General features: G+C 42.0%; 2 protein-coding genes across 2 annotated transcripts in view; both read left to right on the forward strand.

The window, feature by feature from the left end:
• il34 (interleukin 34) overlaps positions 1-6,363 on the forward strand; it is a 43,671-nt gene extending 37,308 nt beyond the window's left edge. Inside the window, exon 8 of the mRNA XM_073472626.1 lies at positions 2,475-6,363. Within this exon, the coding sequence (XP_073328727.1) occupies positions 2,475-2,533 (59 nt within the window). The 3' untranslated portion in view covers positions 2,534-6,363. The remainder of the gene's footprint in view (positions 1-2,474) is intronic.
• Positions 6,364-7,453: 1,090 nt separating this feature from the next.
• lonp2 (lon peptidase 2, peroxisomal) overlaps positions 7,454-18,054 on the forward strand; it is a 36,009-nt gene continuing 25,408 nt past the window's right edge. The window contains exons 1-3 of the mRNA XM_073472639.1: positions 7,454-7,794; positions 9,758-9,893; positions 17,436-17,549. Coding sequence (XP_073328740.1) covers positions 7,562-7,794; positions 9,758-9,893; positions 17,436-17,549 — 483 coding nt within the window. The 5' untranslated portion in view covers positions 7,454-7,561. The remainder of the gene's footprint in view (positions 7,795-9,757; positions 9,894-17,435; positions 17,550-18,054) is intronic.

Consider the following 18,054-nt stretch of genomic DNA (forward strand, 5'->3'; position numbering starts at 1 on the left):
GCTCAGGGCGTTACTGCACGCAAGAAAACCTCTTATCACTAATGTTTGCATTCCCACCTGTCAAAAACTTTGCCAAACACACTCACAAATTGTTGACAACCCCAGACTGACTATATATCACATGTTAAAATCATGGGTATGGTGGAAATAAAACGGCCCTTTTTCATCAATGCGGTAGCATGAAAGGAGAATAAGTTGTACAATAGCATGGAAGAGGATGACAGGTAAAAAAAAAAAAAAAGACTTGAAAACAGGTGTGCAAGTTTCTCCAAGAGAGCAGAGAGAGGAGCCACAAGACGACAGACGAAGTGACAACAAGACCAACACATGTATATGTGGGTTATGTGTACTTAAAGAGCATATCATTCTGAAAGAGCGATCAATTGTCTCCTTTGTGTTCATACATCCGCAATGCAATGAGAGCTTGTGCGTTTTTGTTAAAGCATCACTCGGCATTGACATATCCAACTTATCCAGAGGAATCAGTTCTAATACATGCACAGCACAGGTTTACTGAAACTGGACGGTCTCACAGCAGTTATTTTTGAAGATCCCTGGCCTCCATTCTGGCAGGGAGCCCCCACCCCGGACCCTCGTTTGCTCAGAATTTACAGGACATGACTAATCCTTAAATGAGTATAATGACTGTTAGGGAAATTCTCCTTGTTGAGGTAGAGAGTCAGTCAGACTCAGTGTGATGAATCAGATCTCTTTAATACATGCAGCATGGAGAGAAGACCCTCTTTCAAATGTTTCTGACTTAAATACAGTGGTTACACTTTATGACAGTTGTTAATTACTCCTTCCCAAAACAATGACCCCCTGATGTTTGTGTTGATACTGCCTTTCCCAGGGCAGTGACCATTTGCTATTTTATTGGAATTGCCCCTCATGTGACTTTCTGACCCTTCCATAAAAGGTGAAAGGGAATCTCCCCTCCTCTCACATCCTGATATGTTCTCTATCATACATTGATTACAGAATTCAAAACTATTTAATTTCTCACATGACACAGAACGCAATATATATTGTCAGAGGAAAAGCAGAAGATTTATATAACGGAGGCACCCTGGTCATACACGAGATGCCAGGATGTGACCACACTCAATGTTTCCTGTTAGTGAGGCCCTAACATGTGGAACACATGTGACTGCATTCATCAAGAACAGTGCTGCAACTGTTAGGTGCCTCATGTGGACCTTAATTCAGCAGGAAAGGGTTGGATCGGCAGTCAACATGAAAGCTCAAATTTCTATCTTTAAGACTGTGTTTCATGGTTCATCTCATCTCTGGTAGCGTGTGTCACAATCACAGGGTCTGTTAGCAGCATGCTGCGCAAACTGTCATCACAACAGCAGCCAACACATGACACATTCCAGTAGCAGATGGCGAGGTGGTAAGCAGACACACTTCACTGTCCTTCTCAGCGGCGCGAGTAGACAGGTGGCCCTATACCATGTAAACCTGTTGCTTTTCCAGTATTAATCCGGCTTAAAATATGTGATCTGTGCTGGTTAGCTTAGAATAAAAACTGAAAACAGTTGAGCTGTTAACATGTGAGCTTTAGAGGTGATGGTGGGTGAATTTGTCCAGGTGTTCCAGGTGTTTGCTTGTTTGACTTTACTCTTCACTGTAGCTACACATATCAGCCAGTAAACCTCAGAATGACATTACATATACTGTATAAAACAAGTACCAAATTAAGTTAAAATTCAATTAAATGTCAAGAACATTGACAAATTTCCCATCCCAAGTAGAAGCGCCTGTTAAGTAAATGTGTCCCTCAGCGGTAAGGAGCTCCATGAAGCCCTGTGGGTGAACTCACATTGACTTGTTCAGGAAACTGTTTGACGTTTCAGGAAATACTCCTATTCACTCTGAGAGATAGATGAGAAGATTGACATCACTCCTATATTTAGCTGTACATCAAAAATACTTAAATACGGCTAGCAGCCGAGAGTGGCATCCCTCTTCTAATTTGGAAAGAGAAAAAAAAGGATGTAAACTTTGAACTGTTGAGCTAATCCTTTGAGCACTTTGTTATATCATGCACAGAAATATATATACCACAGAGTATCTTACAATGTAACCTTTATGCTATATTTTGTCAAGCTCAAAATAGACTTTGCTTGCAAGTGTTGCAAAAGATGTTGATGTGATCAAACCGATGCCTCACTGTTTGAAGATGTCTGTGTGTGGTTTGCACGCTGGCCAGACTGTGTTAGTTTAACATAGGTCGAGGGTGGGTCAAGTCTCTGTGGCTTAGTCAAAATCTGAAACATTCAACAAGTATCGTGCAGTTCAACACGTACAGCTGCAGCTACTCTGTATGTGACAACTCAGAAAGGTGAAACCTAGAGTTCTCATCACTGAACTGATCTGAATTCCTTCTTGTCAAGAGCACTGTCAAACACACCCACACATATTTTTGTCGCATGAATGTCTAATCAAGTTTCTCTTCTCTTCTCTTTCAGACTGTAGAGTTTCCTATTGGAGGAAAGGCAGGAAGAAAGACTTACAGCCTGAAAGCTGAGAAGACGGAAGTGAAGTCATCCCAGTTGATACTGAGAAGGGATCGGTATCATGATGGGGCAAAAGGACAATTTGTAGGTACATAAACAGTATTCGTGGCAATTTTTGGCGCATATGGACTTTCTGCTAAGATGAAATAAAGCAAATTTGGAGTAATAGCTCCAACTCCTCAGAATTTCCAATCCTCTGTCAGTCAGGAAGCCAGAATATTTGTCTCTTGATGGCATGACAGATTGTTGCTTTAATACTTTTGGAAAAGATCAGTATATTAGATAAATCTTTTCTAACACAGACTCTTAGACAGACTGTTCGGTGCAAGCTGCTTAGTCCCCATCAGCGAAGAATTAACTTAACCTGGAGTGGAACATCAATGTGGCTTTGTCAAGCCTGTGATGTTCTCCGGTGGACCTGCAGAAACCAACAGGATGCAGTAAGAGAGCTCTTCAGTGGATTATTATATTGAGAAACTTCAGCTGACTTTGTACCATAGCCAGACCTCTCATCCATCAATGCTTCTTTCAAACATCAATGAGCTCGAGCAAGAGCAATGTAAATGAACTTCAACCTTACGGCAAACTGATAACTACTGTTTTCTCTTCCCACTTCTGTTGTTGTATGCATCTCTTACCCACAGCCTACATTTACAATGTTATTTTAAGAGCTGTACAGGCCCACATTGCATATTCAAAAGCTGCCAAAACAGTTTGTTCATTTTTGCCACTCCATGTATTTCTTTATATGTGTTTATCAAGTGCAAATAGTGTCTCTCCGTCCAAGCTGTGCATTTTAATATCTACTTTTTTGACCGACTTCTTCCATCAGGCAACTATTCAATATTTTGATGACTCAATTACCTGTGCAGAATTTCAAATATGGAGTAACATCACAGTTAGGATTAGTTAATTATTTATAATCAGGCTCCAAACAGTCTTAAAATCTCTTCAAATACTAACATGGGAAAATTTTTTATGAAAATTCCAGTGGCCTCTCTTCACTATAAATGTATTTAGAAGAAGCACACTGGTGCCCCACTGCAGACGGCAGGTGCCCTCTTTATTTTCTTCGCCCCTGCCCCTCAAACATCCTGAGTCAGCCACTGGGGGGATAGATTAAAGTTAGTAAGAATGAACAAAATTGGCATCCCAGGTTGGTTTGGGGGTATTTTCAGTCATTTCAGCTGAGACAACAACAAATTCTGACCGAGATTTTACAGTACATCCTGTCATGTTTTTCTGTCTGAGATTGCCCCTCAGTTTCTGTCTGTTTTACTGCTTTATTTTTTTCCCTATGTGTGCAATTCAACTCAAGGCTATCTTGTTGCTGTTAAATGAAATGTATTAACCGTATTAAGACTAAAAGCCATATTATAGAGATTTCAATTTAATTTAATAGGCACTATGGTTGTGAGGCTCAACATATAAAAACATATGCGCAAATCATATGCAATGAATTAATTGGGTCTGCAGGCCCAAATCAGGTTTTCAGTTCTTGATATACTGACACAAACCCAACCTTGACCCAAAACCTGTGTGCATAAGGGAGACCTTGGCAGACAAGAAAATATTGGATCATAGTTGAAGTGGAGTGATGGCATTCTTGTATGAGCTATGAGGTGTTACTACAACAGCAGTCAAATCTGCTTGGAGCCATATTTATCTTCAGGGTCAACTGAAGATTAACCCTGTCAACAAACATGGCCAACATATATCTACAGGAATGTAAGACATGGTCCACACTGACAGAACTCATCGGTTTCTAATGTGTTGGATACGTTTTTACAAACATGTTGATATTGTAGCTTCAAGCCTTCTCTGGCGTGCTGTAATATTTTAACCATAGCAGTCTGTTTTCAAATGTTTGACCTCACCCACAATAATAAAAGGAGGATCTTCAGTTACTAACTGGCTAACAGAAATCTGTGGTCTCTTAGTGTCTTGAAGGTGCAGCATGTAAGAATTGGCCACCTTGAATTCATACTCCACTCAAATAGGGACACCATATCACTAGAGTAACTGCTAACTGCTGCTAACTGTTTTCTTTTTGTACATCCACGACTGTAGCTACTGTTAGCTTGTTAGCTCAGTTAGCCATGCAGTTAGCAGTTAGCAACGAGGGGAGTGTTGGTTTTTGCACCTCTTGCACATGAGCTTTGGACCAGCGGGAGAAAGAGGTTTTCAGGCCCGTGGCTAGCTGGTTAGCATGCTAAATCTCTTCTACACAATATATAGATGTTCTTGACATAACGTCAAAACTGTTATTTCTTCACATTCTGCTGATAATTTTAGTTAATTTTTGAATGTTTTGAACTAAAATCCTTACACATTGCGCCTTTAAAACCAGAATATAAATACATAACCCACTTCAGAAAAACACTCCCTTCCAAGCAATTTATAATGACAAAAGACATTTATAATGCTTTGGACATACAGAGGCCTATATGTACTATAGGCCTTCTGAAAGTCTTATGAATGACTGACTTGAGTTGCAATTAGCTTTCCATCAGATTCATACTCAATAGGAAATTAACCCAAGTGAAGTAGCCATTTATTCCCTCTTAAGAATATTTTAAAGTACATGTAAGAAATTATAATTGCTATAATGAATTAATTATAAATGTTAGATATGCATACTTACCGGGGTCCTGTGGAACGTCTGTGTTGTGTTGGAAGCCGGTCATTAATTTTATGTTAGTGGACTCCATTTCTAAACTAACTTTAGCTCATCATTTACAGTGGTGAGCATTAGTCAGGTGCTCAACATTATTTGCTCAGTACTTCATGCATTCAATGTTTTTCTGAGAGCCATGTTTTTAAATTTGAGTTGTAGTGGTGGCAACTCGATGCACCTGGTTCACTGCCTGCAAAGCCTGACTTGCTGTTTTAGTCAGTTTCTGGTGTAACATTTACTTATCTTTCATTAATTTTTGGCTAACTCTGTTTAATATAAAACTATATCTCCGCTACTAATTCTACTGAAGTTAGAAAAACATGCTTTAAATCCTGTGGTAGTAGAAGAAAGGCTTATCTTTCAGTTATCTTGCGGTTTAACCAAATATGCTTGGAGCCATAATTATCTTCAGGGTCAATTGAAGATTAACTCTGTCCACAAACATGGCCACCATACCATTACAGGAGTGTAAGAAATGGTCCACACTGACTTATTGATAATTTTAGTTCATTTTTTAATGTTTCTGAACTAATTAGAAAAAAATATACAACATAATATATACAACATATGTGAAAACCTGCTGTATGTATGAAAGTAAGTTCACGCATTCACTCCTAACTTCTCCTAACTTCCCACATGTTGTATGTTGAAGCCTCACAAGCCTGTGTCACTCCTCAGGAGGTAGAATGATGATGTTCAATGATTATGTTATATACACAGCAATGGGTTGTGCCTAAGTCTAAAAGGAGCCTATTGACAGCTTTCACATGTTTATAATGGACTACACTTGGTTCTCAAATGCAATTCTATAATGATGTAACAGATGAATGATAATTATTGGTGTATTGCTATGAATGCAGTAAGTGTATTTGTATTATACTTTATCAATCATATGTAACTGTATGGTTGTCCATTTGTAACCATAAGAGCATTTTAAAGTATATTCACAGATCCCTCATTGTGAATACAAAGTGATATTTCCCACAGCTGACTGGCAACAACAGAAATGATAACTGCAAATACATGGACGGTTGTTGTCTGTGGTCTTAAGAAACAGATTTTTTTGTACACAAGATATTGAATTTATTTATTTTTTGGAAATGTACACGTGACAATACTTTTATTAAAGAAATAAAAAAACAAATCGCTATTTTTATCAACTAACCCTGTGTCCAGAGTCCAGTCATTATTAAAATGTCTTATGCTGCCACTGTTGTCTTTCATAATAAAATCCAGGTCTTTCAATCTTGTGTTGGTGATATTATTTCAACAATAACATATCTATCTTTGTTAAGAAAAAATGATAGAGACATGAAAATACCTGTAAAATGTAGAAAAAATAAAATTATACAAGTTAGAGAAAATGTGCTTGTGCTCTCAAATGAGTTAAATATTTATAACAATAACACATTTTTGTTGTCTTGTGTATATTATTACTATATTTATTGATGCTACCTTAGTATACTTGGTTTCTTCCCATCACTGGAAACAGATCCACTTTGAAAATGCAGGCTCCACATACATCAGAGGTACCCAAATGTTTTCCTTTGAAGGGCCAAAACTAAAACTTAATGGTGGGCCACGGGCCAAAGGCAAGCACCTATTATATTTTATTATTATGATGTAAAAATAATACTAGGACATGAAGTTCCCCTAATTGATTGACTTGCTGTGCAAAGTGTCAGTCTGACTACCATGCTCAGATTATGAAAACTAATGAATAATTAGGAATCCTGCATGCTAATCCTGCATGTAAATGGCATTTTGTATAAATAAAAATAAATAAAAATCGGCATAAACCGATTTGTATTATAATTTTTAAAAAAAAATGTTTTTATTTTTTACTAGAAACATCTGGTTGGCCAAATAAAACCTAATGAACCAAATGGTGGACCGACTTTGGCCCGCTGGCCCCACTTTGGGCAGCCCTAACCTACTTTAAAACACAAGTGACCGACTCACTGCAACTTCTCTCTCAGTTTTGATCTTATGCAATAACCTTTAGTTTGTCCCTCTGTACTTACCGTAGTCAGTCCAGAGAATACAGGAAGTCATATTACGAAGCGGACGGGAAAAAATGGTTTGTCGCGTTGTAGTGCATAAAATGTAGCAAAGTCAGCGTGAGAACAAAACCAATAACATTTTCATTTCATAAACATCATTTTTTAAGCAGTAGCAAATTTTATTTTTACACTGATAGCTAGTTATGTAGTCGGGTCGTCAGTTATATTTTTTATTTTGAAAGTCCTCACCGGAAGTCTCATGTTTACGCTTGGCTTACCCGTTTGACAGCGGGTAAAGTGCGTATTTGTTTGCCAGTGTTGTGTTACAAACAGTGTCCTGGCTCTTAGAAAACCGGACAATGACCTCCGACGGTGGAATTAAGATACCGAGCCGTCTGCCACTGCTGCTGTCACATGAAGGGGTGCTCCTGCCGGGCTCCACCGTCAGGTTCAGCGTGGACTCTCCGCGGAACATGCACCTGGTCAGCCAGCGGCTGCTGAGGGGGACTTCGCTGAAAAGCACAATCATAGGAGTGATTCCCAACACCAGAGACCCAGAGCACGATACCGACGACCTCCCCACGTTGCATAAGTAATAACATTTTGTCATATAGCTGGGTATTGTAGAGTTGAGTCATGTCCTGATGTTGTTGATGTTGTTTTGGAGTCGAGACATTAGGACATGCTGTACAGGACCTCCAGCCTGGGGGCCCCTCAAGCAGGTCACCAAACAAACCCAAGGGGTCACAAGATGAAAACAGGATAAAGAGGAAGATAGAACGACACAAAAGTATTTTAATTTATCAGAACTTTCTCAAATTTGTGCCATTATCTTGTGAAAACAGAATACTTTGACCTTTCCACGCCCTGATACATTAAGTTAAAGCCACTCATAAGGCTAAAAGCAAGCATTTGACTACTATTAGCTAGATTGTAGACATGGGATAAATAGATGGATTGCCATTTGATTTGAATAGCTGTAACTGTCTGTTGATGTGTTCATGATCGCACCGCTGAGGAAAGTTACATCCTTTTCCATGCAGTCATGCAATCCTAAAAAACACCCTTGTACTTGTACTCCAGACATAACGCACAGACCAACACTCAATTCAAATGCCATGCAATTTTAGCAGGTTAGGTTTTGTTACCACGTTTCACAGGCATGGACAGTACATATCGCAAATCAAATTTCTTTGTATCTTTATTATGCCTCTAAAATGATTGCCAGCTACACAAATCATGTCATATTTGGTGAAGTTGGTACTTTTATGCACTGATCATAATTTTCGACGAAAGTTGCAGTGTGTGATTTGCTAGAAAAGTCTACAGCAGTCAAATACAATCAGCCAAAGCACAGAGAGATGGACTTTAACCTTTCACCAGCAGTCTAACAGCTAGTCTGGTTATTATGTAGCTATTGTTTGTCTCTCTAGAGGCAAACGTTGCTGGGAAAGTATGGAATTCCTTAGTGACAAAGATTGTTGATGATGTTGGGTTATTCACATTAAACAGGGCATTGCATGTTAAGGCACTCAACTTGGTATCTTAGCACTGCTAAGGATAAAGGATCCTGGATACGGGGGAGAATTTGTAAATGAAAAGAAAGAAAGAAGGTATTTGAATGTCCCTTGTGTTGTTGTGGTAAGCCACAGTAACACAACATGGTTGTGTGGGGAAAAGGGGGATTCAATCCTGGTTATCCAGTCAGCTTTTCCCATGATATAGTACATGTGTCTTGACTTAGAGCCACAGCACCTTCAGAAGGCATCTCAAATCAACCACGATCCACACACACACACACACACACACACACACACACACACACACACACACACACACACACACACACAGACACACACACACTGTAGTCATCTCCTCTGTGGTGGCTGGTACTTAGCTTCACTAAAAATCCAGAAATTCATGTCCACACCAATGCAAGCACATAATCAGAAACATATTTTATGTATTTGTGTGTGTGTGTGTTGGAGAGGGGTTGTGTCTTAGGGAATATCACCAGAAGTTACAGATCTGTGTTTTGAGCGGGGAAGAAGTTATTCGAGCTGTCACACTTAAAGACTTTCTGATAGTAGAGACCTCACACCTAACAAGTGTTTTGACAGGTTTTATTTAAACATTCAGGCCCCCTCTTTGAATGTTTTCACAAAGTGTAAGCACCACCATACATCATGATATATATAATCAGACCAGGGGACTATCCTGGAAGTCTTTTGCTTCATTGTTGATTCATAAGCATTGAATACTCCAGGAAGACAACAGAGATGTTGAAGCTACCGAGCTACTATCTTCCTCACAGCCACATGCTGTTGTTACACTGTAACCTATACTGAGTTGTTTGATCCAAATAATCGAGAGGTCCCAACAGGATCAGAGGTGTGAAAATTGAATCTTTACAATCTTGAAACAACCAGGGAGGGTGGATTATTGTTCAATGTAAGATAGTGTTATCTATGAAGCGTCTTACTCCTCCACTGGCTTGTCTGTGCTCACCCACCTTCTCTGGCTCACTCTCACCTTTTCTCCATCTGTGTCTGTAGAATTGGTACAGCGGGGATAGCGGTGCAGGTGGTGGGCAGCAACTGGCCAAAGCCTCACTACAGCCTCCTCATCACCGGATTGTGCCGCTTTAGTGTGTCAAGTCTGCTGAAGGAGCGACCCTTTGTCCTGGCAGAGGTAAAACTTATTTAATATTGGCAATAGTTTGTTTAAGATTAATAACCACATTATTCTGAGAGTTCTTGTAAACAAGCAAAAGCTATGTTTATTTTTGTGTTCAGTGATGTTGTTAGGGTCTCTGATGTGTTAAAAACCAAAATGATGCAGTAAACTCACTTTTTTTTTTCAAGGATAATGCTAAATTGTGAACAATTTCATGTTTAAACTCAAACTCATAGATACCAGCCACCTAAATAAACCCAATTTGTTTTGTTTTTTCCATCAAGTTCTATGTGTTATTCCCTGAGATATTTATGATTTACGATCTTGCAACGTTAAAGAAAGTGGTAAAAAATTCCTGCATCCGTCCCGTTATCCAGATCTGCACCCATAGTTATTGTGTCTAAGACCCATCTAAGTTTTATGAAAGACTGTTCAGTAGCTTTTGTGTAATCCTGCTGACTAAACAATCTCAGTCATCACGACATGTTACTTTCGCTGCAGTCCCCAAAGAGCTGATTAAGTTAACCTTCTGCTAAATGTTATCGAAATAACCCAACACGGTATGGTGTCATAAGAGAGCTGCTGTGAGCGGACTGTCATAGTTAGGAAAAGTTTCATCGACGCAAGGGCCAGGAATCACATAATCGTTACTGGCAAACCTCAGTGTGAACTGAATGGGAGATGAGCACGATAGGCACTTGCACTTATACTGTCTACTTTATCCATCTGTCATCTATGTCTCTATATTATGTATTCCACTGAAAATCATCTGTAGATATCAAAAGGACTCAAGCCTAAAACCAGACAAACATAAAAGAAACCCCTTATATGTTTAATGGACTATGTCTCCTAGTGTTTGAAGCTGTATATTTAACATTATTGATATATCTTATGATAACCTCAACCTTTTAACACTGCAATTTTTCAAAAAACACAAACTTTATTGGCAACCTACTCAATTTCCTATGGACCCAGTCAAATGATGGTCAGTGTGTTACTCACCAAAATGCACTGAGTTTACCCTTGACCCCTAACACATGTGTTGAATGTATTTTCCACTGTTACATCCCCGGCTCCAGGGAAGCAACACAATGAAACAAGGGGGACCAACACTAAGTGCAAGGCGGTTTATTAATATAAGAAAACACAGAAAACAGGACAAAGGGATGAGCAGCCAGGGATGCTGCAGCATGGCCTGCTGTCAATGGGAGTGTGAGAGAGAGAGAAGGAGGTGTGGCCTGCTCTTTTAAGCAGGAGGCCATGTGACTGCGATCAGCACCAGGAAGTGAGAGGGCCTGGACAAAACAAAAGCACAAGCAGGCAGGCAAACAAACATAATATAAACATAACACAAGGCCTGTAACACCCCCACCCTTAATATGGTTGCCCAGGGACAACCTAACAATAACAGAAATAAGGCTAAAGACCCTCAGGACCTTGAGAGGGCATCAGCCAGGACATTGTCCCGGCCACGAACATGGCAAATCTTGAGTCATACCCCTGTAGAAAAAGACTCCACCGCATGAGTCGTTGATTGGTGCCAGTCATGCTGTTGAGAAATACCAGGGGATTATGATCGGTGTACACCAACAGGGGGGCACCTGAAACATAGACATCAAAATGTTTTAAAGCAAGAATTAATGCAAAAGTTTCCTTTTCAATAGTTGAGTAGTGCTTCTGGTGGACATCAAACTTCTTAGAGAAGTAGCACAGAGGATGCTCCACCCCCTGGGCATCATCCTGTAGCAGGACAGCCCCAGCACCTGCATCACTAGCATCAACGGCTAACTTAAAGGGCTTGTCAAAATCTGGAGCAGCAAGGACCGGAGCATTACTAAGCAACGCTTTGAGATGTTCAAAGGCAACCTGACACTTTTCTGTCCAGACAAAAGGGACCTTAGGACTTAACAGGTTGGTCAAAGAGACAGCAACAGTGGCAAAATTACAGCAGAAACTCCTATAATAGCCTGTCATTCCAAGAAACCTTTTCAGTTCTCTCCGTGTAGAGGGAGTACCAAAGTTCAAAATGGCCTCCACCTTAGCATCAATAGGTCTAACAACACCACAGCCAACAACTTTACCCAGGTATGACACCGTAGCACGACCAAAGTCACACTTTGAGAGGTTTAACGTCAAATTGGCAGCAGCAAGCCGACCAAACACCTCCCACAGTTGCTGAACATGCTGACCCCAAGTACTGCTATAAATGACCAGGTCATCCAGGTATGCCTCACATCCTGCAATCCCCTCCAAAACCTGGTTAACCAACCTCTGGAAAGTTGCAGGGGCATTTCGCATTCCAAAAGCCATAACCTTGTACTGACAGAAGCTATCAGGGGTAACAAAAGCGGATATCTCACATGCCCGTGGGGTCAAAGGCACCTGCCAGTACCCCTTCAAGAGATCCAGCTTCGTCACAAATCGGGCCGAACCAACGCGATCAATGCAGTCATCCAGACGAGGAAGAGGGAAAGAGTCAGGCTTGGTGATGGCGTTTACTTTACGGAAATCTGTGCAAAAACGTAGGGACCCATCAGACTTGTCTACCAGCAGGCAGGGTGAACTCCAAGCGCTGGAGCTAGGCTCAGCAATACCATGATCGAGCATATAAGCTACTTCTTTACTTAACAGCTGACGCTTAGTGGGGTTTACCCTATATGGATGTTGCTTAATAGGGGCTGAATCACCCACATCAATGTCATGATAAAGCACACTGGTACAAGTGGGGACGTCAGAGAACAGACAGGGATGATGCTCAATTAGGTGTGTGATGTCAGCTCGCTCAGCGGGTGGTAGGTAGAGCAAATGATTGTTCAGACCAGCCAGGACCTTTGAGTTTGGCAGCCGGATTTGAAAAGCCTCACCTGAGTTGGTGAACTCATCAACAGCAGGTCGAGCTGGGTCAGGGGGAACGTTTAGCACTGCAACAGACTTTACCACAGGTGAAACAGTCGAGCTGCGAGCAAAATATGGTTTCAGAAGGTTTACATGACACAGACGAGTTTTACGCCTACGATCTGGAGTTTTAACCAGATAGTCACATGACCCGACTTGTCGCTCTATCATGTAGGGACCACTGTACTGAGCTTGCAAGGCCGACCCAGGTAGGGGAAGCAACACAAGGACTGGGTCACCAGGAGAGAAAACTCGATGTCTAGCCCTACTGTCAAACCATTTCTTCATCTTTCCCTGAGCAACACATAAGTTTGACTTGGCAAGCTCACAAGCTCTAGTAAGCTTGAACCTAAAGTCACTAACATAGTCAAGCAGATTGTTGGTGGGGCTAGAGTCGTTACCCAGCCATCTCTCCTTCAGGAGCTTCAAAGGGCCCCTCACAGTATGCCCAAACACAAGTTCTGCTGGACTGAACCCTGTAGACTCTTGGGCCACCTCTCTAATAGCAAACAACAGTAGGGGTATCCCCTCATCCCAATCTTTCACAAACTCCAAACAGTAAGCTTTCAACATGGTTTTGAGAGTCTGATGGAACCTCTCTAGGGCACCCTGAGACTCTGGGTGATACGCAGAGGAGGTACAATGTTGAACAGACAACTGTTTGAGAACCTGAGAAAAGGTCCGGCTCATAAAGTTTGAGCCTTGATCCGATTGAACAACCTTTGGAAGGCCAAACAAGGTGAAAAACTTAACCAAAGCCTTAGAAATAACTGGTGCTGTAATCTTCCTCAGGGGAACTGCCTCTGGAAACCGAGTTACAGCACACATAATGGTCAGAAGATATTGGTTGCCAGATTTGCAGCGCGGCAGAGGTCCAACACAATCAATCAAAACGCGTTCAAAGGGCTCCCCAACAGCAGGGATAGGGTGAAGAGGAGCTGCAGGGATCTTTTGGTTTGGTTTACCAACCATTTGGCACACATGACATGATTTACAATACAGGGAAACATCAGTCTTAATACCAGGCCAATAGAAATGCCTTAGTACACGATTGCAAGTTTTCCCAACACCAAGGTGACCAGAAAGGCAATGATCATGAGCCAAATGCAGTATCTCAGTCCTGAAACAGGTTGGAACAACAATCTGAAATACACTGCTCCAGTTGTCTTGACTTGAAACCCTAGGGGAAGTCCACTTCCTCATCAAAACCCCATTACTGAAGAAGTAACCACAGGCCTCATCAGTCAGGTCATCCTCTGCTACAGCTTCTTTAAACAGACTGCACAGAGTGGGATCTGCCTTCTGTTCCGACACCAACTGAGCATGAGAGGGCATTGTTTTACCAAACCCAGCCAAATCCAAACCACCTTTTGCCATAAATGTATCTGAAAGATCGAATGGGTCAGACATAGTGGCTTCACCTTTCACTTGCCTGGACATGGCACGGGTGATGACACAAGCAGGAAAAATACCCGGATAAACTTGCTGTAAATCGTCAGGACTGTTTAAATGAGGATTAGAGGTCACTTTGGGAGCAGCGCAAACTTTGCCACCAGCAAGATCATTTCCTAGAAGCAGTGAGACACCATCAATTGGAAGCTGCTGGGAGAGAGCAACGACAACTTCACCGGATACCAACCCTGAGTCAAGAGTGAGTTTGTGTAGAGGAAGGCTCAAAACCCTGTCACCAAACCCCTTCACCAACGCATAAGTCCCAAGAAAAGAACTCTCAGTAAAGGGGAGGGCATCCTGGAGCACCACAGTCTGAAAAGCTCCAGTGTCTCGCCATATTTTAACTGGATATTTCGTCTCAGGGGCAGAAGTTAAAGACATAAAACCATCCATTAAAAATGAGGAGGAACCTGCCAGCACCTTTTCAGAGAGATCACCAGGTGGCCCCAAAGGTGCATTCTCCACCTTTACAAAGGCTACTGGCTTGGCAGACCTCTGTTTTTTAGCTAGCACACCACAATCAGCAACAACATGTCCAGGCTTCTTGCAATAGAAACATAGCCGGTCTGACGGGGGAGTAAGAGAGGGCCCTCCAGGCGGAGAAGTTGGTTTACTGCCTTTAAAGGGTACCCTCCTCCCCCTGCCAGGAGAATGGTGTCCAGGAAAAACAGCCTTATGCGTGAGGACAAACTCATCCGCACACACAGCAGCTTGGTTCAATGTTGTCACCTTCTGCTCATTCAAATACACACACACAGGCGGTGGCACACAATTCTTGAATTCCTCTAACAACATGAGCTGCCGAAGCTGCTCTCTGGACTCAGCCTTCTGGGAAGAACACCACCTATCAAATAGGCCTTCTTTCTCCCGTGCAAACTCCACATAGGTTTGCTTATCCTGCTTAATATAACCTCTGAAACGCTGGCGATATGCCTCTGGAACCAGCTCATACACCTTCAAGATGGCTTCTTTAACCAGATCATAGTCCAAGCTTTGATCAATTGCCAAGGAGGAATAAGCTTCCTGCGCCTTGCCAACCAGGACACTCTGCAGAAGCAGCGTCCACGACTCTTTTGGCCACTCTGAGGTAGCTGCTACACGTTCAAAGTGGGGGAAGAATCTTTCAACATCCCTTTCCTGGAAAGGGGGAACAAGTTTAATCTGGCTGGCCACATTAAATGCAGGTTTGGTTGGTAAAGAGGCATGTTTCAATTCAATCTCCTTCAACAATCGTTCATGCTTTAACAGCATTTTCTTTTCCTCTAGTCTGAGCTGGTCTCGCCTTTCCTCCAGCTCTCTCTCCTTTAAAGCTAACTCCCTATGACGTAGCTGGATTGCAGCCTCGGATGCAACAGGGGACACGGGCAATACAAACTCAGCCACTGGAGGAGACGGCTTCAACACACCACTACTCATGAGCTCCTTCCTAATAGCATCTTTAATATTTTTTTTCAGCTTCCTGTCTTCGGCAGAAATGTCAATACCATAACTAGACGCAAGCTGAAGGAGCTGTTCTTTTGTGAACTCCTCGATGAGCTCTTCACATGGCTGCTCAAGGAAATCATCAAGAGATGCCATCATTTAACAAGCAAAGTTACACTTTACCACTAGCTTAGAAAACAAACCAAACAAGTCAAAACACAAATGGGGCTTCTCACAAAGCAACCACCGCTGCCTGTTAACTATGCATACAGCACAGCACACAAAACGGGTCCAACACAGCACACAGCTGACACAAAGTGGCTAAACTACACAAGATGGCCACACCATCATCTACCTCAATAGACAACTCTCACCCTTAAAGCCACCAAAGCAGCACGAAAGATTACTTGCCCCACACAGGCACACGACTGAGCCTGCTAGTAATCACGGCTATGCCCAAAGGCACAAAACACACACACACAGGGTGAAGTTCACCTACACAGAAGCCACTGAAATCACTAAAGTTAGGATCATGGACCCAACATGGTGCCACTCCAGGCACAACTCACCTAACTTAACACAAATGCTCTCTCTCTTCCCTCCCCCAAGATAAACAAACAGGAAGCATGCTGTCAAGTGTAAACCACAAAACCAGTGCAACACAGAGTATAGTGAAGCAACCCTGGGCACCTGCCTAACCAAACTGAACCTAAATATCTTCTGAGGTTACCAGGCTTGAGGCGGCTTTAAACGCAGAAACCAAAGCCCCGCAGAAAGCCAAAACACAGCTAGCTGCAGAAACCTGAAGCGTGCCCCTACCCAGGATACCCTCGAAAACAAAAAAGGGAAAATAACAAAAGAGTGAACCGATGGAAGGACCAAAGTCCAGCTGGAACACTCAACCCTACATAACCAGGGAGCTCTAGCACTGGAATATGTGACCCACAAATGACAACAATACTCACCAAACCAAAACCAACCAAAAAGGAGAGAAGCACACAACCACCACACTCCACCAAGCAACAAAGGAACACCAAGAAACCAACAAAAATCTAGGGGAAAATGATCAAAAATGGACGAGCCCCCATTATGTTACATCCCCGGCTCCAGGGAAGCAACACAATGAAACAAGGGGGACCAACACTAAGTGCAAGGCGGTTTATTAATATAAGAAAACACAGAAAACAGGACAAAGGGATGAGCAGCCAGGGATGCTGCAGCATGGCCTGCTGTCAATGGGAGTGTGAGAGAGAGAGAAGGAGGTGTGGCCTGCTCTTTTAAGCAGGAGGCCATGTGACTGCGATCAGCACCAGGAAGTGAGAGGGCCTGGACAAAACAAAAGCACAAGCAGGCAGGCAAACAAACATAATATAAACATAACACAAGGCCTGTAACACCACCTCATTGAAGCAGGTATAAAATGTGCATTTCTGCTGTCAACTGTCAATAAGCAGAATAGTGTGAAGCCAGCTGCAGGAATGCGTATCGTGTCACCCCCTTGCTTGAGTGTGCATCTTCATGTGAGTGCACGATGTAAACAAAATCATTCATAAAAACATTGCTCCATTGCACTTCCTGTGGTCAAAAACTCCACTGGGTACCTTTTAATCTCCTGATATTGTTAAATCTAGTGAAACATTGTCAAAGTAGGGGGACTCATTACTAATAGCTCCTTTTTTATAGCCAATATAGGACTTAAAACACCTGTACGTCAGTATTTCAGAAATACAAATGCTTAAATGAGTGTGACTGCAGTATGTGTCTCTCTAATTGCAAAACAATTGTCAGGTGGAGCAGCTGGATAAACTGGAGCAGTACACGACTCCAGCAACTGAAGGTGCAACAGCCGAAGACGGAGAGCTGGGGGAGCTGTCCAAGAAGTTTTACCAGGCTGCTGTACAGGTGTGTGTGTGTGTGTGTGTGTGTGTGTGTGTGTGTGTGTGTGTGTGTGTGTGTGTGTGTGTGTGTGTGTGTGTGTGTGTGTGTGTGAGAGAGAGTATGACTGAGAAAGAAGAGGTAGAGGCTGTCAAGCGTGACAGGAACATTTGATCCTTGTCACTCTTGCATGGAATTCAGTTCAAGGGTTTTTTTAAAATTTCCCAATAACATAAACCAGTTGCAGTGGTTTCTACAGGTCTGAGACCCTTTTCCAGATTAGTTCCTTCAACCCATAAGTCAGTCTTAAGTCCTTCTCAGTTCCCATGGAGTTCATGCAATGGTCCTAGAGTTAAATGAAAACAGACAGGTTTTATTCCACAGAGAACTTACAGCAATATGTCATTGATTATAGAAATGTGATAAATTAGGTTTCATGTTTTGCTTTTGCTGTTCAGTTTATTTTCCCATTGTCTTTTAGTTTTTTCCATTTCTTCAACCTTGACATCACTGAACATATAAAAAATAATAA

The sequence above is a fragment of the Pagrus major genome, chromosome 8, assembly GCF_040436345.1.
Source record: "Pagrus major chromosome 8, Pma_NU_1.0".
In the NCBI taxonomy this organism is placed as follows: Eukaryota; Metazoa; Chordata; class Actinopteri; order Spariformes; family Sparidae; genus Pagrus; species Pagrus major.